Consider the following 24,370-nt stretch of genomic DNA (forward strand, 5'->3'; position numbering starts at 1 on the left):
CCCAAGTAGCTGGGACTACAGGCACCTGCCACAACACTAGGTTTTTTTTTGTTGTAGTTGTCATTGTTGTTTAGCAGGCTCTGGCTGGGTTCAAACCTGCCAACTCCTGTGTATGTGGCTGGTGCCTTAACTACTGAGCTATAGGCGCCGAGCCTAAAAAGTAATACTTAGAGTGAAAGGAGAGATTACAACTTGTAAATTGAAAAAGCTGCCAAATGCCATAATGTCTGGAAAAATAAATCACAGGGATTTGTATTAACAAACTGCGCACCTCTATAGTACTTTCCTCAAACTAGCTCCTGGCTCTAGTTCAAATCTTGTTTCTTTTCGATGTACTCATCGTGGACACATTCATATCACATGTGTCCTCTGGCCCGGCACTCACACAGCACAAAGTCTGATGACTGGGCACAGGGGCCAGGAGTGTCCCTGCAAGCCATTCCTACACTATATGTGGAAGTGACTGCACATCACCTAAACACATCCCATGAAACTCCATATCTCATGTGTCTCCTTATTTACCTTCCCCATAACGAGATCCCCAAAATGCCCATAGTCACTCCAGTACCAGGGGGAGAGTGTGACAAAGGAGCAGCCGAGGAGAAAAACAAACAAACAAACAAACAAACAAACTGGTCTTTACCACTTGCAGTGAAAAGTTCTATAGTTTGCAAATTTTACAGAAGCATATGGTCCTGTGCCAGGGCCCTCTTGTGTATGTGAAGGCTCCCAAACTTCCCTAGTTTTATGGTGAATTGGCCTCTGCTGAAATTCTTGGTCCCACATCTCAAACTCTTAATCCTATTCAAAAGGAACATTTTACACCTTCTTTGTCTTCAAAGGACCTATAGCTCTCCCTGCTTCAGCAATGGGCTTGCTCCATTGTTCTTAGAGAAAGAGGGTCATGCTTCTCACAAACCAACCCACCCCCACCCTTCTCCCCACCTCACATGGGAAAAGGGTTTTCCCTACTGCTGAAGTTGATATATGTATCTGGTACTGGTCTACCCCACCCCCCAACCTCCGCCCTGGGCTTGGCTGTTCCCATCAGTGTCAAACTTACTCTAGCAACCCTCTTCTGCTTTCTGTGCTCCTAGATGCCACACATTTTTTTGTTCCCTAGTGATAGCAAAACGTGTCCAGGTCGTCTATAGCCACTACCTGCCTGCCTTCACATTTCATTCTCACTTAAACCCACTCAAATGGCACAAGCGCAGAAGTCATTCTCCTCTGGGTCTTGTATGACTTACAAGAGCCATATTAGATGGTTGCTTCTCTGCCTTTGCCTTGCTTGATTTCTTGGCAACTTAGAGTGATTGCTCTCTTTTTTTCAAAATTTTATTTATTCTTGTTGGATACGGGGTCAAAAAAAAAAACCCACTTATTGATTATTTAAAATGGACAAATACTGGGCAAGGTGGCTCATGCTTGTGATCCTAGCACTCTGGTAGGCCAAGGTGGTAATTGCTTGAGCTCAGGAGTTGGAGACCAGCCTGAGCGAGAGCATGACTCTGTCTCTAAAAATAGCTAGGCATGTGGTGGGCATCTGTAGTCCCAGCTACTTCGGAGGCTGAGGCAAGAGAATCACCTGAGCCAAGAGTTTGAACTTGCTGTGAGCTATGATACCGTAGCACTCTACCAAGGTCAACAAAGTGAAACTCTGTCTCAAAAATAAACAAACAAACAAACAAACAAAAAACACTTGACAAATAATTGTATATACTCGTATGTGATGTATGATTGTGGAATGAGTAAGTCAAGCTAATTAATGTGTAACTTTTTTTTTTTTTTTTTTTTGAGACAGTCTCAACCTGTTGCCCTGGGTAGAGTGCCGTGGCATCACTGGCCACAGCAACCTCAAACTCTTGGGCTCAAGTGATCCCCTTGCCTCATCCTCCCAAGTAGCTGGGACTATAGGTGCCTGCCACAACGCCTGGCTATTTTTTGGTTATAGTTGTCATTGTTGTTTGGCGGACCGAGGTTGGATTCTAGCCTGGCAGCTCTGGTGTATGTGGTTGGTGCCTTAGCCACTTGAGCTACAGGTGCTTAGCCTATAGTGTAATTTTAACATATAAAGTTATATTTATTAGGAATATAATTTTCCTAATGACAATTTTCCACTGGCTTTCCATTCCACTTAGACTAAAAATTTTTTTGTGGTAAGAACATTTAAGATATTTTGCCGGGCGTGGTGGCTCATGCCTATAATCCTACCACTTTGGGAGGGCAAGATAGGCAGATTGCTTGAGCTCAGGAGTTCTAGATCAACCTGACCAAGAGCGAGCGGGGCACCCATAGTTCCAGGTACTTGGGAGGCTGAGCAGAGACTTGCTTGAGCCCAGGAGTTTGAGGTTACTGTGAGCTATGAAGCCACAACACTCTAAAGGCAACATAGTGAGGCTCTGTCTCAAAAACAAAACAAAACAGAACAAAACAAACACCTACTTCTTTAGCAATTTCAAAATTTTACATATATAATATGTTAATATTAACTGTGGTCACCATGCTGTGCAATAGATCACAAAGTCTGCTTTTTCATACACTCTCTTTCTTTGGTTTCCAGAAACTCAGCCTCCTTGGTTTTCCTGCTACCCCTCTGGCCACTCTAAATTCCTTTGCCAATTCTTCCTCCTCAACTCACCTCTAAGTAAGAGTTGGGATGTTTCAGGGGTCAATGCTCAGCTCTTTTTCTGTACACACTCTCTACATAGGTCCTCCAGTCTCATAGCATTAAAAGCCATCCACACCCAATCGCTCCCCCATATTTACTCTCCAGGTCTGATCTCCAAACTCACGTACCTCCAGCCTGTGTAACCTCCACTGGAAAGTCTGAGAGGAGATCTTAACTAACACGGCTAAAGCGTAATACTTGGTTCTCTCCTCAAACTTCTATCCTCAATCCCAAAGTATTTCCCATCTTAGTAAAAAGAACGACTATCTACCCAATTACAGTCATGCATCCTATGAGGACATTTGAGCCAGTAATGTCCCCCATACACAACAGTGCTCCCATAAGATTATAATGAAGCTGAAAAATTTCTATCATCTAGTGAAATCTCTTGTAGCTTTCTTATCATTGTGTCATGTGTTCTTCTTTCTTTCTTTTTTTGACAGATATGGTCTCACTCTGTCACCCAGGCTAGAATGCAATGGTGTGATCCTAACTCACTACAGCCTCAAACTCCTGGCCTCAAATGATCCTCCTGCCTCAGCCTCTGGAGTAGCTAAAACCTAGAGTGGACACCTTCATGCTGGGTTAAATTTCGTAAAAGTTTTTTTTTGCAGTTTTTGGCCGTGGCTGGGTTTGAACCCACCACCTCTGGCATATGGGGTGGTGAGCCACAGGTGCCACCATTAAAAGTTATTTTTTTATAGAGATGGGGGTGGAAGGTGGAGAGGGTGTCTGAAGATATTGCGCAGGTTGGTCTCAACTCCAGTCCTCCAGTGATCCTCTGCCAGGGCCTCTACATTTTCTATGTTTAAATACACAAATATCATTGTGTTATAATTGTTTACAATAATTCAACAGTGACATGCTGTATAAGTTTGTACCCTAGGAGCAATGGGGTATGCCATCTAGCCTAAGTAGACAATAACATTTAGGTTTGATTAAGCACACTCAATGATGTTGGCATCACTAACAGCACATTTTTCAGACCCTGTTTCAATAATTAAGTGACGCAAGACTGTACTTAAGTCAGTGACCTAGAAGTAACCCATTCATGTTCTCTATCCACCGCCAAAACCTCAGTAGCAGCCAACATTATGTCTTCACTGGAAAACTGTTTCAGCTCCCCAAGTGAACTCTCTGCTTCCATTCTCTGCATAGCAGCCAAAGTGATCTTTTAAAACGTAAGTTGGAAGTAGAACTTTCTTAGTGAAAATCCCTTGCTGGCTTCCCCTTGACCCCAGACTAAAACCCACAGTCCTTCTGGAGTCTTCAAGGCCTTATAGGATGTGCCATTCCTTCCTCTCTCACATAATCTCTGCCTTTCTTTCAATTTTCCATCCCAGGCTCCCTGGCCCTCTTTCTGCAGCTCCCAGCAGGAAAGCGCTTTCCTGCCCCAAAGTCTTTGTGCTTGCTCTTCCTTTTGTCGGGACTCCTGACCGCCGGCTGCCCTAGGTTCACAATGTCACCTACTCATAGAGGCAGCTTCTGACCGCCCTGAATAAGTGGCATTTCACGTTCAAGTCATTGTCACAACTGTTTTTTTGTATCTTTGTTTTCTTCCCACAGTCTTATAACCATTTGGAACTATATTATTTTCTGCTTTCTTAGTTATTTTCTCTTCTTTCCCAGCTCTGATATAAGTGTCAGGATACCCCGGAACCCAAGTACTTCCAATGCCTAATGATACTTGGTACACAGGAGGCGCTCCAGAAATACCAACTGAACAAATAAATACAGTAGCTGCATCGCAGACGCATAGATGCCCAGATTGTTTGACAATTTCCTTCTGAGAGCCACTGTCACAGCTTAGAGCTGAGAAGAGAGCATTGGCAGTCACTGACAATCACGGAGATCCAAACCCAACCGGAGATGAAGCGGTTAGGCGAAAAAGACAGGAGACAGAGACACAGACTTGGGGTGAGTTACAAAGACGCGAGACAGATAAAGACCGAGACCTAAACTCCGCACACGGGAGATCCTGGCCACGCAAGCCCTGGCAGCAGCTGGAGACCGTGCCAAGAAGAGGGGCGTGGAGGGAGCAGATTGCGCGGGAAGAGAGCAGAAAGCTAGAGCGGCGGGTCTGGGAGACCCGGGCCGCCCCGTCCCCTCCCACAAGTGGCCGCGGCAGGTGGCCGTGCGTCTGCCAGCCCTCCCGTCGGCCTGACGCGTGCGGGATCAAAGCAGCCGGGAAGGGGCGGGGAGGGGAGGTGTCTAAAACTTGGAGGTGTGAACGAGCTTCCCTTGCTTACAGGGGATGGCAGGAACGTGGGAGCGCAGAGACCTGGGAGGCGACAGAGACCCGGAGAGACGACGAGTGATCTCAGACACCTGGAGAGACCCTGATGCGGAGACGCAGATGCTGCGAGAAAGGAGAGACCCAGAATCAGAGAGGCGGAGGGACAAGACAACTGAAGACCCAGAACTGAAGTGGCTAAGAGATCTGGAAAGAACAGGAGAGGCACTCAGAAACACGGAAAGACAGAGAGACCAGAAGGCCCAGCCAGATCCATGAACTTAAGAAAAGGGAGGGTGATTCAGAGAGAACAGAAAGTAAAAGATAGAAGAAAAGAAATGCAAAGAGTAAGGCATTTCGAGTGTGTAGGGCGGAGAGACCCGACCCCTCCCCCAGTGGAGGGCCGGGAGACCCCCCGGGGCAGGGATCCGAGTATCATGTCCTTTCTCAGGGTCACGCCTGTGGAGGTGTGGGTTGGGGGCGGAGTGAGGGGTGTGGAGTCGGTAAGACCTCCAGGCTGGGAGGAGGGGAGTTTGAGAACATGAGGAATCAGGATCTAGGTCTGGGGCTTCAAATTCTGGGATCGTCAAAATGCTAAATTTAATATTTAGTAGAAATGTTTAAACGAAGATGCTTCTTAGGTCGTTAAATATAACGTGCCCTTTTGGGGGAAGGAAAAAAAAATTCGTAGCTTGCATTGGCCGGGAATCGAACCCGGGCCTCCCGCGTGGCAGGCGAGAATTCTACCACTGAACCACCAATGCTATTTGTAATAAGTGCCTCATGGTTTAAGCTGAAGTTGTAAGAGGTTAAGCTAGAACCAGCCAAGCCGGTAGCGTAGAACAGCGCCTCAAGGAAGGACTGGCTCCTTATGGCAACTTAGGTGGAGCGCCAGGCCATCCTTCCTCCAGCCGCAGGATCCGGCGACCAGGCCATAAAGGCGCCCCATATGGCCAGGGGCGGCCCCACACCTGGGTGCGAACAGCTCCGGCCCCCAAGCCTCGCGTGCAGGTGAGAAAAACTCAGCCTGAGCCCAGGTTCCCAAGGAGGGGGGCAGCGGGGGCTGCTAGTGCCACACATTTGCGCTCCCATTTGGCCAAGGTAGGGGGAGGTGGGATGTTTGGGGGGCTCTGATCCCAAACCGGATCCCCTCTCTCAAGGTCTGTGCCCCTCTGGGCTGGGGCTTTGGCAAGGCAGGCTCCGTGAAAAAAACAAAAACACCAAACCAAGGTGTGGAGGGGCTCTAGGAGGGCTTAGAGAAAACCGTACTTCTCTCTGACTTCACAGCTATCTTCCGTCTCGGTCTGTAACCCTGTCCTTCTGTGTCTTTGTCCTCGGCAGTCTTCCTGTACCTTTCAATTTTTGATTTATTTTCTCCAGCACTTTATCCTGAAGCCTCCGAATGTGCGCGCATCATTATGCAGAGAGCCATGCTCTTGGTTTGAGGTGGGTGTTGATCCTATTTTTGTATCCCTCTTATGGCCCTTTAGGACAACTGCCTGCTCCCTGCCCCCTCACAATCCCAAAGGGCCTCCAAAGGCATCCAGTGAGCTACTTCTGAATCTTCTATGATCAATTTTGAATAAAATAGTTGTACTATAAGCGCAAACATCTCTTCATTCATTCCTATGTTTCAAACACTTGCTTCCTCTTCCTTAAGTTCCCTCAGTTCAGCCACCCTCAAGGAGACTCTTCCCAGAGCACCTACTTCACTCTGAGGTGATAGCTACTTGATGACACCTCTTTTCCACACTAGATGGTCTTGCAGGATAAGCTGGGTCTTTATGGCACGTCTCAGTGTGAACCTTTTAGCCTAGACCAGTGTCCATAGCACAGTGAGCCTGCAGATGTTAGGGGACTTGAATGGAACTGACATAGAGCAGAGTGGCTCTTCTACTTCCTGGCAGAACACTTCTTCAGTGAGGCAGATCCACTAAACACACGGCTTGCTGCCTATCCTGAGTAGAAGGCAAAGTTTGGGGAAGATATATAAAATTCATTGGGGGGCGGAGATTAGGGGTGCTAACTTTTATTTCAGAGATAGTGAGGGTACAGTGAGCCTCCCAGAAAGCTTCAATTCTGGGGAAACTCGAAACTTCATCCTTAAATGGGTTCTGTTCCAAATAACCTAATCTCCCTCTGCCCCTAGTAGCCTCCTCCCTCCAGCTGGGTCCCGCCTCCTATAAACAGCCTTATGGTCCCTAAACTAGTCAGTGTCCATTCGCCCCTCGTTTCCCACACTCCCAGGACAATTCCTTTCCTTCCCCTCCCCCTTTCACTCCTCCCCTTTCCGGGAGCCTCGTGCCGGGGGTCCTAGCCGGCGGAATCTGGGTGCTGAAGGGGGCGGGTCTGGGTCCCATCCCTCCTACCCTGGCACCGCGGAATATAAGGCTCCAGGCTAGCTGGGATCCGGTCCACACCAGGGTCCGGAGGAGTAATGGTCACCCGGGATCGAACTGAGAATAGGGACGGCCCCAAGGTGAGAGGCGGGAGGGGAGAGTGAGCAGAGGCCCCGAGGCCAGATATAGTGGGTCGGGGGAGAGCCTGGGAACACAGGGGTGGAAAGAGAGAGGTGCCCGGGGACCCAAGAAACCAGGAGCTGTAGAGGAAGCTATAAAGTATAAAGAAGAGGACCAGGTCAGAGCAATACCTGCGTGGGCGGTGGAAGCACAGGTCTAGGGCCCTGGGTAATGAGGGCTCGGCACCTGGTGGCCAGGAGGGCTGGGAGGGGGCTGGAGTTTGAGTAAAATAAGCAAGGGGATGGAACCAAGGGAGGAGGGTGGGAACAAACAGGAGAAGATAGGCACTTCTGCCTATCTGTGAGCCGAAGCTGGTCCAATGTGGTCTTATGGAGAAGCCCCCGGGACATTGGTTCCAGAGGCCGAGTCCGAGTGTAAGACGAGAACCAGTGGAGAAGGGTGATGGCCTAGAAGGGTTTGAGGGAGAAGAGGAGCGGTCGCGCTAGGTGTCTCCCTTTCTACACTCAGGGCCGCCAGCTCTGAGCCCGAAACCGTGCGGCCCAAGTGCTTGCGAGCAAAGAGGGTCCTCAAAGTTCTCCACTGAGACACAGAGAGATACTGCACGAGACGGAGACGTAGAGAGAAAAAGAGAAGGAGAGACACAGAGAGGGGAGGCGGGAGGACGAGTCTCAGAAAGGAGAATGCGGAAGACCCGGGAGAGAGAGGAGGCGAGCTACAGAAACTGGCCCTAGGGGAGCGGAAAGGGATCGAACTGGGGGCCTCGGGGAAGGGGTGGAAGCCCGGCTCTCCCAGCGGCGGGATCTGGACACCAGCGCGACCGCGCTGAGTATCGGTCCGGTCGGCCCGCTCCCCTTTTCCCGCTGGTCGCAGATGCTGAAACCGCTTGTGGAGAAGCGGCGCCGGGACCGCATCAACCGCAGCCTGGAAGAGCTGAGGCTGCTCCTGCTAGAGCGGACCCGGGACCAGGTCAGTCCCTCTGCCAGCCCCAGACCCCCAGGCATCCGGTACCCGCGTCCCAGGGTTTCTCAATGGGGTGGGAACGTACGCTGGATTGGTGATCATGGCCCTAAAGCATCCTGACCCGAGTCCCGCCCTTGGAATCCCATCCCAGACCCCCTCTGGCTCTCGCATCGCGATCTTCTACACCACCCCCTGGGGTCTGTAAGTTTCACGCCTGGATCTGTAAATTTCACTCCCACGGTTTGTTAGTTTCACCCTTTGGCTACCTAAAGGCCCCCTTCAGTTCTCCCACCCCCTTCAGAGCATCCAGCTTCAGTTCTGTCAGTGGTTAATTTCACTCCCTGAGTTGCTGTTTCAAATCCCCTCCTCACTCAACGGGTATTGGGTCCATCCCTCGGGTTGGACAGTTTCCTCTCAGGGTGGGGCATGACCATCCTTGGTCATCCGCTCCGCATTCAGTCGCGCGTTCTGTAAGCCGCGGGTAAATCAAATTCCGGGCACCCCCAGCTCCCGCATCCGTCCCTCCCTTCTTCCCCCTGCCACTTTCCCCCTCTCTCCCCACCCCTGTCTGTCTCTGCGCCCTCCCCTCCCGTCTGTAGAACCTCCGGAACCCGAAGCTGGAGAAAGCAGAAATACTGGAGTTCGCCGTGGGCTACTTGAGGGAGCGAAGCCGGGTGGAGCCCCCGGGTACAGCGCGGGGGTGGGGCAGCAGAGGGAGGGCGAGGGGAGTAGTGGAGACTCGGGCTGGGGAAGACTGGGCGGGCCCAGCGGAGGACGGTGGGTTTGGGGAATGGCAGGTTCTGCTCCGAGGCGAGGTTAATAACACCCGCGCGTATCTGTCTGTGTCTCTCATTTTCTCTCTCTCTCCGTCCATCTGGTTTCCTGTCTCTGTGCGCCTGTCCGGCCTCTGTATCTCTGCGCTCCGTCCTTTCCCTCACCCCTGCTGGGTCCCTACCCTGCACGCCTGTGCTCCTGCCCGCCGCGCCCGCCGCCGCGGCTCCAGGGGTTCCCCGGTCCCCAGCCCAGGACGCCGAGGCGCTCGCCAGCTGCTACTTGTCCGGCTTCCGCGAGTGCCTCCTTCGCTTGGCTGCCTTTGCGCACGACGCCAGCCCAGCCGCCCGCGCCCAGCTCTTCTCCGCGCTGCACGGCTACCTGCGCCCCAAGCTGCCGCGACCGGATCCGGTAGATCCGAGGTCTCCAGCGCCGCGCCCTCCGCTGGATCCCGCCGCACCCGCCCTAGGCCTCGCGCTGCACCAGCGCCCCCCAGTGCACCAGGGCCCCCCTAGCCCGCGCTGCGCGTGGTCCTCATCCCTCTGCTCCCCCCGCGCCAGGGATTGCGGCGCTCCAGCGCCCCTCACAGGACTGCTGCCGCCGCCACCGCCGCCTCACAAACAAGACGGGGCGCCCAAGGCCCCGCCACCCCCGCCAACCGCTTTCTGGAGACCTTGGCCCTGAGTTTTGGGGGGGGGGGGATGGAGGCGGGGACTGGGGGTGGAGTAGAGACTCCAGCCCATGGGCAGCAGAGGGACCCGGGCGTCCGGGCGAGGAGGTATTGGGGAGTGCGGCGGGGCGCGCGGATTCAGCGCGCGGGTGAGATGTGGTCTATATTAGAGTATCTATATAAATATATATTTCCCTGGTTCTTGTCCCTTTTCCCGGACCCCCTCCTCCTTGCGTCTAGGATTGTACACTCTTTGCTCTCCGCCGAGTCCCGGTTCCTTTACAAGTCCCTAGTGCATGGAATAAAGTGGTTATTAAATCCCCGTGTGTCCCCGAGCCAGGGGCCTGCCTTTATCTCGGTGTCCACGCCCACTTTCCCTTCCCTTCTGTCTCCCACCCCCAGTCTTGCTCTCCATGGCCCAAGCTCCGGGACAGACAGGTAAGTAAAGAAGAGAGCAGAGTGGAGACTGAGGTTGGAACTGAAACCAGGTGGAAAACAGATAGGGTAGGGGAAAAAGGGATTGGGGGGGGGGGTCTTTGAGGAAAGTAGGATAAAAAGGAAAGAAAAAAATTCAAATAAAATCGACTCTGGTGGGATTCGAACCCACAACCTTTGAATCGCTTTTTCGTCACTAGAAGTCCAATGCGCTATCCATTGCGCCACAGAGCCACCTGGTGGGCATTGGCGTCCTGTGACTTACGGGTAGTAGAATGGGAAAGGGGCAGGTTTGGGAAGGGTGTGAAGGAATTGGGCAGGGCGTGTGAAGAGCGTGCGGTTTGGATCTCCGAAGCCAGACAGATAGAAATAACCGGCGCAAAGCTTATGAGCCAGGTGGAAATGAGGGCTCGCAAAAAGCAGGGAGGGCAAACAACGAAATATGAACGAATGCAGAGCTCTGGCTATCTGCTTGGGGTGTGCTTCCGGTTCAGGCGCACCTCCACTCCCGGATGTGGCCCTACCCAATAAATATTTTTTGTTGTAAATTTCTGTGTGTCTGTTTCTTTTGGTTGATTTGTTCTATCATCTGCTCCTAATGTGGTCAGGAGTCTCAACGGTTTCCCATTCCTGGTTGGAAACATCTGGGAAAAGGACATCAATCAATTTGATTCCTTAGTCTTTGGCCCACTTCTTCCTTCTAGTCTCTTAGGAAGAGAACAGGGAAAGGTTGTTTGAGGCAGGTAGCGTGGCCGAGCGGTCTAAGGCGCTGGATTTAGGCTCCAGTCTCTTCGGAGGCGTGGGTTCGAATCCCACCGCTGCCAGGGAGGTTTTTCTCTTTAAGCACACAGTAATTATTTCACAAGAGGTCATTTGGAAAATTTCTTTAGTTTTATAAAGTCCCTGCTAGTGGTTTCACCCCTACCTCCATCACTAGTCTTCCAGACAGATCTTACATCAGCTTCTCAACCTTAAATCAAGACAGGATAGAAACTAGTGAAGAAATCTTAATGTCTTCATAACTGATCTCTATTTTAACGTGTTTCCAAAGATAACATTTTCAACTCAAAATTAGCGCAACCTCGAATATATGAATATATTTAGAAGATTTACTGCATTTCCTCCTGGCGGTGTGCACTAGAGAATCCTATTGCCCAGGGCGGAAAGCTCAAAGATGAGTGTCGTGAATCGCTTTTGGTTTTCAAATGTTCCCAGGTCGTAAAGAGAATATGTCGTTTAATGAAACTAACACAGGATAATATTAACATTAAGGCAAAATGTAACATTAAGGTAAAATACAAAGGTTCCACCGAGATTTGAACTCGGATCGCTGGATTCAGAGTCCAGAGTGCTAACCATTACACCATGGAACCCATCCGCGGAAGACACCTTTCAGAAATTGTATTCATTACTGCTTTGTTCTATTCTGTTTGTTTATCACCATCCACCCGTTGTTTATAGAAAACAACGGGAAACAAAAGAAAGTCTGCTGGAAAATATAGTGAACACAGCTATTGAGCACCCGGAATATAAATAGAAATGCACTGTCAGCTGCTATATACATTGTATATAGAATGATTTGTGCACAAGGACAAAATTGTATTAATAATTTAAAATATTAATTACATATTAAAATAAGACTTTGGGATATCGGGTTAAATATTTTACTACATTTTATTTCTCCTTTTTTAAAACTTTTTTTAATGTGGCTACTAGAAAATTTAAAGTACTACAATATATGACATACATATGTAACTACCCTAAAACGTATTTTCTTTCGCTCTACAACTCTATCTTTTGGAAAGCATGTTCCATTTCCCCTTAATACCATTTATTTATAAAACCAGATAACCCCTCTTGTTATCATTTTCTATTGTCTTATTAGTAAGGAGCAAAACATGTTAATTGCATTCTAAAATACAATGTACGCCCGAACAGGGACTTGAACCCTGGACCCTCAGATTAAAAGTCTGATGCTCTACCGACTGAGCTATCCGGGCTTCCGACCATATACTCTCTCTCTTATCTATAAGAGATTTGCATACAGGGAAGTCCAGCCTTACAAAACCGACGGAGAATAGTGTGTGAACTCCGAGGCTTCTGGCACAGACTCCAGGAAGCGAAAGAAGCCGCCTGATGCCGATTGTTTCTTTCTTTGCCCCTTTCAAAGGCCCGGGAGCGGTTGGGGCGCAGGGACTAGAGAGCATCGCGGGAGGCTTGAATTGTGCAGCGCCAGGATTGGCCGCGCGAGGCCACTGCGGGCTACGGGAATTACCTCGCAAAAGCTTTCTCTCCAGCTCCTGTGACCCAGATCTCGGACACCTCTGGCACCTGTGCCACCGCCTACGGTCCCGCAGGCCCAGGGCGGGCCTGGAGTGGAAAGAATGCCACATGAGGCCTTCAGACGCTGTGAGCCAGGATTCCACTTTGTTTTCCTGGCCGCCCCTATTCCAAAGGCTGGGGACAGAGAGGGCCTGGGGAGATGGGTGTAATGATAAGAGAGGTGTTTCTGATTACCTGCCGGCTGCTGGAATGCGTGTGCGACTCAGCTGTGTATGGCTGTGAGATTTGTGGCCAAGTATGGCTCACCTCTGTGTAGTGATTCACATGGATGATTCACGTGTAGGAATGCAGCTACCTCGAGCTCTGGTCTGGCTAGGAGAGCAGAGAAAAGGGTCTTGAAAGAAGTTGGGAAGTGGGTGGGCAAGGGCCCCAGAGCATCAGTTGGGCCCCTGACCAGATGAAGGGCAGTGTTCCAATTACACAGGCATTACCTCCTCCCTGACTCCATCTCAGCATCTGGTCCCTCCCTTCCAGTGGGACCTAGACTCCTGATATCCATCTGGGCGAGCCAGCCAGAGGGACCGGCTGTGCTAGAGTCACGCAAATAAGTATTAGGGTGCAAGCTGTGGGCGGAGAAAGGGAGCTCAAGCCTCCAGCGAGGAGCTTCGGAGCCCAGGAGCACCCGAAGAGAGCCCAGGAGCATCTGGAGAGAGCTGGGCCCCTCCTCAGGCCCCTCCTGCACCTACATCCCTGCCTCCCAGAAATCCAGTCTGCCAGACCTGCTGCTCACCTCCTTCAGGCCGGCTGCTGCTGTGGCCAGCTTTGCTGGGGGCAGCCCTCCTTCCCTTCCATCATGGCAGTGTATCGCCTGTGTGTGACTACTGGCCCCTACCTGATGGCTGGCACACTGGACAACATCTCTGTCACACTTGTGGGCACATGTGGTGAAAGCCCCAAGAAGCGGCTGGATCGAATTGGCAGGGACTTCACCCCTGGATCGGTGAGTACAAAGGAGAGAGGAAGCACAACCCCTGAGGGGCAGGGCTTGCAAGGCACCCTGATGGAGAGGAAGATCACTCCTCCTGGACTCATCAAATCAGGATGGTGGCTCTGATCTCATCACCACCGCTGTTGCAGTCAGGGTCTTTCCTGATGATAAACTCTATCCAGGTTGAGAGGAAAGAGTACTGAGCAGGGAGATGGGGAGATGTCCTGTGCTAGCATACTTGATGGTAGCCTTTGAAGCCTGGGTTTCCTCTTCTCTGGAGGGGATCTGCCTGCTTTCCTCAGTCCCAAGGATTGTTTGCTGATGACCTACACAAAGGTTCCTCAGTGGCCAAGAGGCTAGTGAAATCCACTAGTGCCCACTCTGCTCACACTGTGTGGGGTGCCTGCTTCTAGCTGAATGAGGGTTGCCGTTCTCTAATTCTAATACAAAGGCATCCTGTGGGTTAGCAGCAACTCAAGTTTATATACCCAAATAGGCACAGGTATAGATGCACATTGCAAGGGGGCAAGGACGGCTTTAGCAGTTCTCTGCCTCTCACCTTCTGTACCTGTCCCCTCAGGTACAGAAGTACAAGGTGCACTGCTCAGCAGAGTTAGGTGAGCTCTTGCTGTTGCGTGTGCACAAGGAGCGCTACGCTTTCTTCCGCAAGGACTCCTGGTACTGCAGCAGCATCTGTGTCACTGCCCCGGATGGTACCATTTCCCACTTCCCCTGCTATCAATGGATTGAAGGCTATTGCACAATGGAGCTGAGACCAGGAACAGGTGGGCCAGAGGCAAGGGCAAAAGTATACTGCAGAAGGCATCTTTTGGGGTTGGAGGTAGGGTATCACAGAGCCCAGGGTGTAGGGAATAGGACTGGGGTCAGGAACTCTGGGCTCCCAGGAAATGCTTTTTGAAAAAAGTGAGCCTCTCAAGTCCTATTGCAAGGGAGACTCCTCTAGAGATACATAGTCACTAGACACACACACTGAGGTAGACATGCACTCTTCTCTCTCACTCATGGCAATTTGCTTTCCACACTTCCCTCTGCATTTCCCCAGAGTGAATTCCTCTGGAGCCCAGAGAGGAATTAACCTAGTGGCTGAGTTATTCAATTGGTGAAGAAGCCCTCAATGTTAAGAGAATGCAGCTGGAGAGGCCTTGTCTCCTACTACTCGCTTTTCCAGTACAGATGAAGTCTCGGTGAGGCACTCTTAGGATGCATTGTAGAATATCTGAGGCCTTTCAAGGATGCTGGGCTTGACTGCCTTCTACTTTCAGAGCTCTCTGATCCAGAGGCAACACTAGGGCAGCTCTGAGTGTTGAGATGATTCTCAGGTTTGAGAGAAGAATATTCCAAGTCAAGGTTAGGCTGGGGAACGTTACTCCACAGCCCACAGTGAGCTCATTATAGACTGCACTATACACTCCCATCCATTACCATGATATGTTCACCAATAGCATCACAAAATATATTTGTTCATCAGTCATTTATCAAGTGCATGTTATGGGCAAGGTAGCAGGCACCATGCTAGACATGGGAATACAGAAAATGAATACAACATGACTTGTGCCCTCATTGCGTGTATAGGCTAGAAAGGAGACAAACATGCAAAAAATTAAGAGCTAGTTGTGGCTGAGGTGGGTGGATCACCTGAGCTCAGCCTGAGCCAGAGTGAGACCCAGTCTCTTAAAAAAAAAAAAAAAAAAAGCGGGAGCCTGTGGTCCCAGCTACTTGGGAGGCTGAGGTAAGAGAAAAAAAAGGCCAGTGAGGTGGCTCATGCCTGTAATCCTAGCACTCCAGGAGGTCGAGGCAGGGGGATTGCCTGAGCTCACAAGTTCAAGATCGGCCTGAGCCAGAGCAAGATCCCAACTGTAAAAAAAAAAAAAAAAGCCAGTTGTTGTGGCTGGCACCTGTAGTCCCAGCTACTTGGGAGGCTGAGACAAGAGAATCGCTTGAGCCCAAGAGTTTGAAGTTGCCGTGAGCTATGATGCCATTGCACCCTACTGAGGGCGATAAAGTGACACTGTGTTTCAATATAAGTAAAAAATATAATAGCTGGGCATGTGGCAGGTGCCTGTAGTCCCAGTTACTTGGGCCACTGAGGCAAGAAGATCACTTGAGCCCAAGAGTTTGAGGTTGCTGTGAGCTATGATGTCATGGCACTCTACTAAGGGTGACAAAATAACTCTGTCTCAAAAAAAAAAAAAAGGTAGGAAGAGTGTTATAATTTGGAGGTCACTTTGTCTCAAATACCTTCTACTGATGAAATACAAAGAACATGGGGGTGCCTTCATGTGTTAACATGGATGCAGCTGGGGGATTGGGCTGAAGGGTTGTGGGGTTAAGGTAAGGTTTGCAAAAGGTATTGTTTGAAAAGGAGCTTATATTAAGAGTAATTTTCATTCTCCACAGCAAGAATCATTTGTCAAGATTCCCTTCCCCTCCTCCTGGATCACAGAAAACGGGAGCTCCAGGCCCGACAAGAATGCTACCGGTGAGGCTGGCCTCTGACTTCTTCCCCCACCTTTATTCTGACCTCAGCCTCCATCAGATTGTTCCTAACTCTAACCTCCTAACTCTAACCTTGGGAGCCCAACTCCAACCAGGATTCTCATTCAAATCTGACTCCACTTTGGCTCAGCGTCTGTAGCTCAGTGGCCAGCCATATACACTGGAGCTGGCAGGTTCAAACCCAGCCTGGGCCTGCGAAACAATGACAATGACAACTGAAAAAAAAACGTAGCCAGGTGTTGTGGTAGGCTCCTGTAGTCCCAATTGCTTGGGAGGCTGAGGCAATAGAATTGCTTAAGCCCAAGAGTTTGAGGTTGCTGTGAGCTGTGATGCCATAGCACTCTACTGAGGGCAACATAGATTCTGTCTCAAAAAAAAACTAACTCTACTTCAACCTGAACCTGAACCCAAAATAACAGTATTAACAATTGCCTCAATACCATCGATGAATTCATACCCAACTCCCAACATTCTCTGAAGTAATCCAGATCCTGATACCAGAAGAGACCCTAGTATTCACCAATTTGAGTCCATTCTTAGCCTCACTCCCAAACCTGCCATGATCTGAATCTTCACACAAACCTGTTGCGTGAAAGTTTCTTATGAGTGGCCATTGTAATTATATGGCATAGAGGAGACTACTGTTCTAAGGCAGATAGCAAAAATCTTTATTTCTTCCCAGCTTAAATAGCTGGTGCTGCACGAACATGTTGTTAACGAATATTCATACTATTACCTCACTAACATATTGTAAAAAGCAAACTAACTTTTTTAATGAGACACATTCTTCTAAGTTATCTATTATACTCAAAATAGTAGCTGTGAAGAAGCAGACTGTTAACTCCCTAGCCTTTTGGTAGATACGGAAACGGTTAACTCCCTACTTTTTGGTAGATATGGAAACGGCTAAGGGGAAAAAAGGCCGATTGTTTTCAGCCTCAAGCCATCTGGAGGCAGTATCCTAACCTTGCAAAACCACAGTTTGGAGATCCTGGCGACATGCTAGCGACGTGCCTACGTGCCCCAGCCCCCTGGTCTGGGCACAGGAATTTTACCTCCTTGGTGCCAAGCCATATAGAGTTCTGCCTCAGTCTCTCCTGAATTGTGCCAGGCAAGATTTGTACATGCTCGCTCTCAGAACGGCAGAGGCAAAGACGTATATACTTTTCACCTATACAAACCCATCTCTAAACCAGTGTGGGCATTAACATCATCATCAAATGCTACCTGTGATGTGAAGCCCAGTGTTCTCAGGGAGCAAACTCTAATGCTTTGTCTCCTATCCAGAAAGTGAATGGTTTCTGGAGTTTTCATCTGAAGTCATGTCTTTAAAAGCTAAGACTTCTGGATGGATGTGGTAGCTCATAACTGTAATCCTAGCACTCTAGAAGGCCAAGGTGGGTGTGTTGCCTGAGCTCAGGAGTTCAAGACCAATCTGACCAAGAGCGAGATGAGGTCTACTAAAAAATAGGAAAATTAGCAGGGCATTGTGGTGCATGCCTATAGTTTCAGCTACTCAGGAAGCTAAGGCAGGAAGATTGCTTGAACCCAGGAGTTTGAGGTTGCTGTGAACTAGGCTGATATCATGGCACTCTACCCAGGGCAACAGAGTGGGACTTTGTCTCAAAAAACCACAAAAACCCTAAGATTTTTGTTCATCCCAAGCTTAACCTGCCACTTCTGACCTCTTTCCCTTGGAAGTTGGAAGATTTATGCTCCCGGTTTCCCCCGTATGGTGGATGTCAGCAGCTTTGAGGAGATGGAATCAGACAAGAAGTTTTCCTTGACCAAGATGCCACCTCGTGTGGAACAGGGCAATAGGTGAAGACCAAGGCTTGGGAGGGAGAGGGAGAGGGAGGGGAGTGAAGTGAAGGTTTGGGGGAAAGATGGGGCCTCAGTAGCCTGGCAGGAGGAGTCAGAGTCTGTAATAAGTGCAGTTTTATTCAAGAGTCAGAAGTAGAATGGACCTGGATGTCCCAGGGGTCTGGCAGAGAGGAAAAGAGTGAGGAGTTTGTTTCGGATCAGGAGCAGAGTGGGCAGAGGAGGAGCCAGGAGAAAAGGGAGACTTGGGGATGTTGAGGGTAGGACAGAGGTGAAGTATTAAGGGGAATGGACATTAGGGACAACTGACTGGTTCCTTTCCTATTCTTCCCACCCTCAGCAGTGGGAATCGGTACCTGCCTGGCTTTCCCATGAAGATTGATATCCCTTCCCTGCTGCACATGGAGCCCAATATTCGCTACTCAGTCACCAAGACAACCTCGCTACTCTTCAATGCCATCCCTGCGTGAGGACACTGCCCTCTCTGCACTTCCACTCATGTCCCCTTGCCCTTTGATGCCCAGTGTACCTCTCTGCCCTCAGCCCCATCCCTGACCCCATTTCCCCCTCCCTGCTCCCAGCAACCCCTCTCTTTCCTGACCCTAGGCCCTCCCTCCTGACCTAGTCCCCCATCTCTGAGCAAGCACTTATAGACATTGTCCCTGGATCTGTCAGATCATTAATGACTCCTTGCCTTCCCCTGGTGCCCACACTCTTCAGGGCATATCAGCATCTTTACACTGCCTACCTAGCTGACTGATTGCCACCGACCTAATTGTTCTAAGTTTCTTTTCCTTTCCTTTGATAGAGCCCACCTAGTAAGTGCTTTTATGAGCTGGATATGTCAGAGCTCACAGCATAATGGGGGATGATATGCAGCCATTGGGTTTACCATGGAACTCAAGGAATGAAGAGTGTTTGGTGGAAGATTCAAGACATGTGTTTGGGGGAGATCAAGCAATGCTTCACAAAAGAATTTGCTTCTGAGAGGTGCTTAGAAGAACAGATGCAGGAGATGGCTCTAGGAGAAGCAGCTTCAATTAAACGCTGATAATGGGGGAAAACCAATTTAATTTTAAGCATTTATTTCTTATTATAAAATAATGCTTCCAGGCATGGTGGCGCACGCCCATAGTTGCAGCTACTCAGAAAGCTTAGGGGAAAGGAACGCTTGAGCCCAGGAGTTCTAGGCTGCAGCAAGCTATGATCACCACACCTGTGAATAGTCACTGCATTCCAGCCTGGGCAACATTGCCAGAACCCACTGCTTAAAACAATAATAATAGGCCAGGTGTAGTGGCTCATGACTGTAATCCTAGCACTTTAAGAGGCTAAGGCCGGAGGATCCTTTGAGGCTAGGAGGTTGAGACTAGCCTGGACAACATAGCAAGACACTGTCTCCAAAAAAAAAAATTATTAAAAGTTAGCTAGGTGCATGCAGCTGTAGTTCTAGCTATCCAGGAGGCTGAAGTAAGTCCAACAGTTCAAGGTTACAGAGAGCAGTGATGGTACCACTTGTACTCCAGCTTGGGCAACAGAGCAAGACCCTACTTTTAACAACATCAATAATGCTCACTGTAAAAATTCAAACAGTATAGATATCCACAAAATGAAAAGTGTACATCCTTCTGCATGCCAAACCCACTTCTACCAGTTCAGTGTACAAAGTATGTCTCTGATTATGTTTGATGAGTAGTCTTGGTTGGCCTTGTCTAGTGCCCAAGGTGGGAGAAAACCCTCAAAATGTTAGTAGAAATCAACTGGTAGGGAGCTCCATGGGTTAGCCAGTCTCAGCAGTTGAGGCTTTGTCCTGCAAGCTGAGGGGAATATGACAAGATGGAAGCTTGGAGTAAGCAGGTCAAAGCACCAGTGAGGAAGACTTGTCTGCACTATAGGCTATGTGCATCACCTTTTCCCACACATGCAATTATCCCTCTGAGGAACAGTTGCATTTGATCCGGGCTTCCCCCAGGCACAGGGCCTCAATTGAGCATTAGACTTTTTTTCCTATGTGGATTGTTAGGCACCTCTACTCTGGGAAGTGACCCTCCAGTCTGAGGGCACAGTGGCCCCCATAAGACCCCACCCTCACTTTTCCCTCCTCCTCCCTTACCCCCAGGTCCTTAGGCATGAAGCTTCGAGGGCTGCTAGACCGCAAGGGCTCCTGGAAGAAGCTGGATGACATTCGGAACATCTTCTGGTGCCACAAGACCTTTACTACAGGTGTGCAGAACCAGGCAGATAGGTCTATCATTCACCTTACCCTATCCTCAGACCCTTTCCTCCCCTTCCTGTACAAGGGCCTGTTCCTAGTCCCCTAGGAAGACTGCTAGATTCAAGTGGGAGGGGCTCCTGGTTTCCCTGGTGGCATCTCCCAGTTTCCCTAAGGAACCCAGACATTTCCTCTCAGGAGGGGATGAGAATAAGGGAGTGAGGACAGAGAGACACTCTGCTTGCCTGGAAGAGGGTCATCATCATTTAAAGGGTCCTGATTCTAATCAGGGGCACATGACTCTCTTCCCCTACTCCTACTACCATGGATTCCAAGCTTTGGGACTAGAAAGGCTTAGGTTTGAATCCCTATTGTGCCGCCACTCAACGAGGCAAGTCATTCCATCTCTCTGACCCTTCATGTGTGTTATTAAACTGAAGACATAATTATATCTACCTCATAGGTTTCCTAGGAGGAATACCTAATAGTGATAAACAAAGGGCTTGGGAGGACCAGGACCTAGGGAAGTAGTTTTCAGACCATCATGTACCATCTTTTGCCCCCTAGAGTATGTTACAGAGCACTGGTGTGAAGACCACTTCTTTGGGTACCAGTTCCTGAATGGTGTCAATCCTGTCATGCTCCATTGCCTCTCCAGCTTGCCCAGCAAACTGCCAGTCACCAATGACATGGTGGCTCCCCTGCTGGGACCAGGTACCAGCCTGCAGACAGAGCTAGAGGTGGGTGAGGACTGTAGCAGTGGTCTTGATAGTGGGGTAGGTAAGATGCCATCGTGAACAAGGGATATGTGTGAAGGGTAAGGAGAAATGTCCTGGCTTGTGGCATGCCTGTAGGCCTTCTCCTCTGGGCAGCCCTGGTCCTGGATGAGGGTCAGTTGCAGTTTGGAAGGATTTGAGGCCTGAGATGGGGCCTAGTAGAGGGGTGTGATTGAGCAGGGCAATCAATCTCAGGGACAGTTTGGAGAAGGCCTAGCCCCTGGTCTGGGACCTCCAAGGTTCAACCTGCTGAGGATCAAAGAAGGCTGCTTTAGGACAGGCCTGTACAGGGCCATCAGATACAGTAGGGACAATCAAGAGGAAGAGGAATTCTGAGAGTGTGAGGGGTGGCTGATGACCCAGGCTGTCTGGGGCAGCCAAGCCCTCAGGAATTCTCCAGAAGGCCAGAGACAAGGTTGGTTAATTCTCATTGTTATGTTGATTTTGCTGTTGTGGGATACAGCAGGTCAGCTCTCCCAAGAGGATTCCACCTAAGCGTGTGGGAAGGACGGGAATGAGGGGTGGCAGGGAGGCCAGGTGATAGGTTGCACAAGGAGACACTCAGCTGGACCTCATTCCAGACATTCTGGGAAGGGTGAGGTACCCAACGTTGGCCATTAGTGCAGGCATGAGGAATTTCAGAGGCCCGAACTCGGGACTTCAGCTCCTCTCTGGGGTAGAACTGAGCAGAGAACGGAGATGGAAGCGGAGTGCGGGTTGAGATGGCACTCTAAGCCTCTGTGCACCTTCTCCAGAAGGGGAACATCTTCCTAGCAGACTACTGGATCCTGGCGGAGGCCCCAACACATTGCCTAAACGGTCGCCGGCAGTATGTGACTGCCCCGCTCTGCCTGTTATGGCTCAACTCCCAGGGGGCGCTGGTGCCCTTGGCCATCCAGGTAAGCCTGGGGGCGGGGCGTCAGAGGTGGGAGGCCGTCAGGGAACAGTATTGACCCCCCTCCCCATTATTCTTGGATGCAGCTCAGCCAGACCCCTGGGCCCGACAGCCCCATCTTTCTGCCCACTGACGCGGAATGGGACTGGCTGCTGGCCAAGACTTGGGTGCGCAACTCGGAGTTCCTGGTGCATGAGAACAACACACACTTTCTGTGCACGCACTTGCTGTGCGAGGCCTTCGCCATGGCCACGTTGCGTCAGCTGCCCCTCTGCCATCCTATCTACAAGGTCTGTGCAACCCGGGGCCGGGACCAAAGGGAGCGAGGCCTGGGCTTCATTCTCCTGTGACCTTCGGCTCACGTGACCTCACTCCGCTTGCAGCTCCTGCTTCCGCACACTCGTTACACCCTGCAGGTGAACACCATAGCAAGGGCCACGCTGCTCAACCCTGAGGGCCTGGTGGACAAGGTGCGGCCTCCCTGCTCGTTCCCTGAGGCCCCGCCCAGCAGCCCTGTTCTACGCCCGCGCCCTGTCCACACGCCCCGCCCCTCCCCTTCACTTTTCTATTTGCCCCGCCCACAAACCTTGTCCCCGCCCCCTCTCCCAACAGTGGGTTTCACCCTCTCGGGCCATGGTTGCGCAGGCAGGGCATCCCCAGACCCAGCGCTCCTCCACGCGGACCCAGGGCCCAGCCAGGCTCGCGCCTCTCCCGGTTTTCAGTTCATTCTTTTAATTACCCAGTATCTAAGAATCTCCTGTACAGGTAACAGGGCCGCAACCTGCACGGCCCGCGTCAGGCAGACCCCCATAGGTGTTTGATCACTGGCCTTGGACTGCTGATTAACCGAATAAGCCCCTCCCTGGGCCGAGTCACTAGTCTCACCTCTTCCTCAGTAGCTAGCTGGGTTGGGGGTTGGGTCAGCCCCAGAGCCGAGCTGTGCTGTGTCCTCAGGTCACGTCCATCGGGAGGCAAGGCCTCCTCTACCTCATGAGCACGGGTCTGGCCCACATCACCTACACCAATTTCTGCCTCCCGGACAGTCTGCGGGCCCGCGGTGTGCTGGCCATCCCCAACTACCACTACCGAGACGATGGCCTGAAGATCTGGGCGGCCATTGAGAGGTGTGGGCCAGGACCCTGCAGCCCCTCCAGCTCTATAGGGCCTCCTGGGCTCGGGGCATGTGGGCCCCTGTGGTGGTGTGGAGCTGGGGCTCTTGGGGTTAGGGCGCTTGGGGCTGGGGATTCCAGGTGCTCTCCGACTCCAACATAGAGAATTCTCAAGGGTATGAATTTGGTTTGAGGTCCCCTGTGAAATGGCAGGTAGCTGCGGTCTTGAGAGGGGCTGGGGGTGTGTGGATGTAGTGGAGGAAGGGAATGAGAGGATGTCCAGAGGAGTCAAGGTACCACAGCTGGTGCACCAGCTAAGAATAGGTGTAGGGGGAGGGGCTTCAGGTAGGCAGATCTTCCTTTCCTCTTGGGTGCTGAGCGGTGAGGGGGAGGAGGCAGCATGAGTCAGACTCCTCTTGGTGCATCTCCCCCCCAGGCTCCTGTGCAGAACGGAGGCACAGAGCACCTATGACTCAAGAGTGGGCGGGGGTGGTGGTGGTGGTAGTGGGATTCAAAGGAGGCTTTAGGTTCCAACTGAGTCTGGGGGTCCCAGCTGAACCCTTGTGGATGCTCAGTGGACTCTGGTGGTCTGCCTCTCCCCAGCCTGAGTGGCAGTGGGCCTTGGTTTTCTGTCAAGGCCCGAGCCCAAAGTTACCCTAGTGGCACCAGCATCTCTTTCCTGCAGCTTTGTCTCAGAAATCGTGGGCTACTATTATCCCAGCGAGGCTGTGGTGCAGCAGGATTCAGAGCTGCAGGCCTGGGTCGGCGAGATTTTTACTCAGGCGTTTCTGGGCCGGGAGAGCTCAGGTATCATCCCTCCATCTCACCTCCCTTACTAGCTCTTATCCTGTCCCTTGCACCCGTCAGTTCTTATTTATTGACCAGCCTTTGAAGTACATATATTATTGTCCCCACTTAGCAGATGAGGAAGGAGGCACAGGATAAGTGGCAGAGGCAGGATTCAGAGCCAGCTCTCACTGTCTCCAAAGCCCTTGCTCTCGGCCACTGCACTATGCCATTCTTGTCCCTTCACCCTTCAATAGAGAGTCCGTCTATTCACTTCAGCTTGCAGGGCTCTCTATGCAATAGGAGTTGTCTCTGAATTCAGAAGATTCTGGCACTTTCTCTCATACCCTCTCATGCCTGTCCTGCCAGGTGGCCCTTCAAGCCACTCACCTTTCTTCATTTCCTTTGGCTGCAAATTGTGGAGTGGGTTGGTCTTGCTACTACCTGAATTCTCATTGCTTTTTGTATAATTTTAACTCTCTATCTCTCTGACACTGCCTGAAAGACCTCTGAGACCACTAATACCATTGCTCTTCTCTCAGGCCTCCTCTTAACATCAATGCTCAGCAGATGCCTCAGACCACCCTTCTTTCTTTTATTCTTTCTTTTTTTTTTTTCTTTTTTGAGACAGAATCTCACTTTGTTGCCCTGGGTAGAGTGCCATGGCGTCATAGCTCACCACAACCTTAAACTCTTGGGCTCAAGCAATTCTCTTGCCTCAGCCTCCCAAGTAGCTGGGACTACAAGCGCCCACCACAACGCC

General features: G+C 50.7%; 2 protein-coding genes and 5 non-coding genes across 8 annotated transcripts in view; 3 read left to right on the forward strand and 4 right to left on the reverse strand.

Annotated features, from left to right (window-relative positions):
• Positions 1-5,597: 5,597 nt before the first annotated feature.
• Positions 5,598-5,668, reverse strand: TRNAG-GCC. Its single transcript has one exon. It is a non-coding gene; the product is annotated as a tRNA-Gly (tRNA).
• A 1,671-nt stretch (positions 5,669-7,339) lies between these two features.
• On the forward strand, positions 7,340-10,770 carry HES7 (hes family bHLH transcription factor 7). 2 transcript variants are annotated; one of them, XM_003791117.1, is made up of 4 exons: positions 7,340-7,383; positions 8,255-8,350; positions 8,944-9,031; positions 9,348-10,770. In XM_003791117.1, the coding sequence occupies exons 1-4, from the start codon at positions 7,342-7,344 to the stop codon at positions 9,797-9,799; spliced, it is 678 nt and encodes a 225-aa protein (XP_003791165.1). In that variant the 5' UTR covers positions 7,340-7,341; the 3' UTR covers positions 9,800-10,770. The 2 variants fall into 2 exon arrangements, with proteins under 2 accessions (XP_003791165.1, XP_012661451.1); XM_012805997.1 differs by having other exon boundaries at positions 7,342-7,383; positions 8,944-9,025; positions 9,327-10,399.
• On the reverse strand, positions 10,368-10,454 carry TRNAR-UCU. Its single transcript is given in 2 exon segments — positions 10,368-10,403; positions 10,418-10,454. It is a non-coding gene; the product is annotated as a tRNA-Arg (tRNA).
• A 192-nt stretch (positions 10,771-10,962) lies between the features above and the next one.
• Positions 10,963-11,044, forward strand: TRNAL-UAG. The gene has a single exon. It is a non-coding gene; the product is annotated as a tRNA-Leu (tRNA).
• A 477-nt stretch (positions 11,045-11,521) lies between these two features.
• Positions 11,522-11,593, reverse strand: TRNAQ-CUG. Its single transcript has one exon. It is a non-coding gene; the product is annotated as a tRNA-Gln (tRNA).
• A 554-nt stretch (positions 11,594-12,147) lies between these two features.
• TRNAK-UUU lies at positions 12,148-12,220 on the reverse strand. Its single transcript has one exon. It is a non-coding gene; the product is annotated as a tRNA-Lys (tRNA).
• A 630-nt stretch (positions 12,221-12,850) lies between these two features.
• The window catches only part of ALOXE3 (arachidonate lipoxygenase 3), a 24,568-nt gene continuing 13,048 nt past the window's right edge, over positions 12,851-24,370 (forward strand). The window contains exons 1-12 of the mRNA XM_003791118.2: positions 12,851-13,503; positions 14,072-14,276; positions 15,910-15,991; positions 17,710-17,829; positions 18,170-18,295; positions 19,949-20,052; positions 20,609-20,781; positions 21,573-21,716; positions 21,799-22,002; positions 22,096-22,182; positions 22,667-22,836; positions 23,507-23,628. Coding sequence (XP_003791166.1) covers positions 13,357-13,503; positions 14,072-14,276; positions 15,910-15,991; positions 17,710-17,829; positions 18,170-18,295; positions 19,949-20,052; positions 20,609-20,781; positions 21,573-21,716; positions 21,799-22,002; positions 22,096-22,182; positions 22,667-22,836; positions 23,507-23,628 — 1,684 coding nt within the window. The 5' untranslated portion in view covers positions 12,851-13,356. The remainder of the gene's footprint in view (positions 13,504-14,071; positions 14,277-15,909; positions 15,992-17,709; positions 17,830-18,169; positions 18,296-19,948; positions 20,053-20,608; positions 20,782-21,572; positions 21,717-21,798; positions 22,003-22,095; positions 22,183-22,666; positions 22,837-23,506; positions 23,629-24,370) is intronic.

The sequence above is a fragment of the Otolemur garnettii genome, unplaced genomic scaffold (genome assembly GCF_000181295.1).
Source record: "Otolemur garnettii isolate 467f Iridium unplaced genomic scaffold, OtoGar3 scaffold00046, whole genome shotgun sequence".
In the NCBI taxonomy this organism is placed as follows: Eukaryota; Metazoa; Chordata; class Mammalia; order Primates; family Galagidae; genus Otolemur; species Otolemur garnettii.

What these genes read in the sequence shown, in the direction of transcription:
- HES7 (XM_012805997.1), top strand. Translation starts at nt 7,342, where the DNA reads ATGGTCACCCGGGATCGAACTGAGAATAGGGACGGCCCCAAG. An exon ending in AGAATAGGGACGGCCCCAAG is followed by an intron (nt 7,384 to 8,254) that starts GTGAGAGGCGGG and finishes CGCTGGTCGCAG; the next exon opens with ATGCTGAAACCGCTTGTGGA. An exon ending in GGAGCGAAGCCGGGTGGAGC is followed by an intron (nt 9,026 to 9,326) that starts CCCCGGGTACAG and finishes TCCTGCCCGCCG; the next exon opens with CGCCCGCCGCCGCGGCTCCA.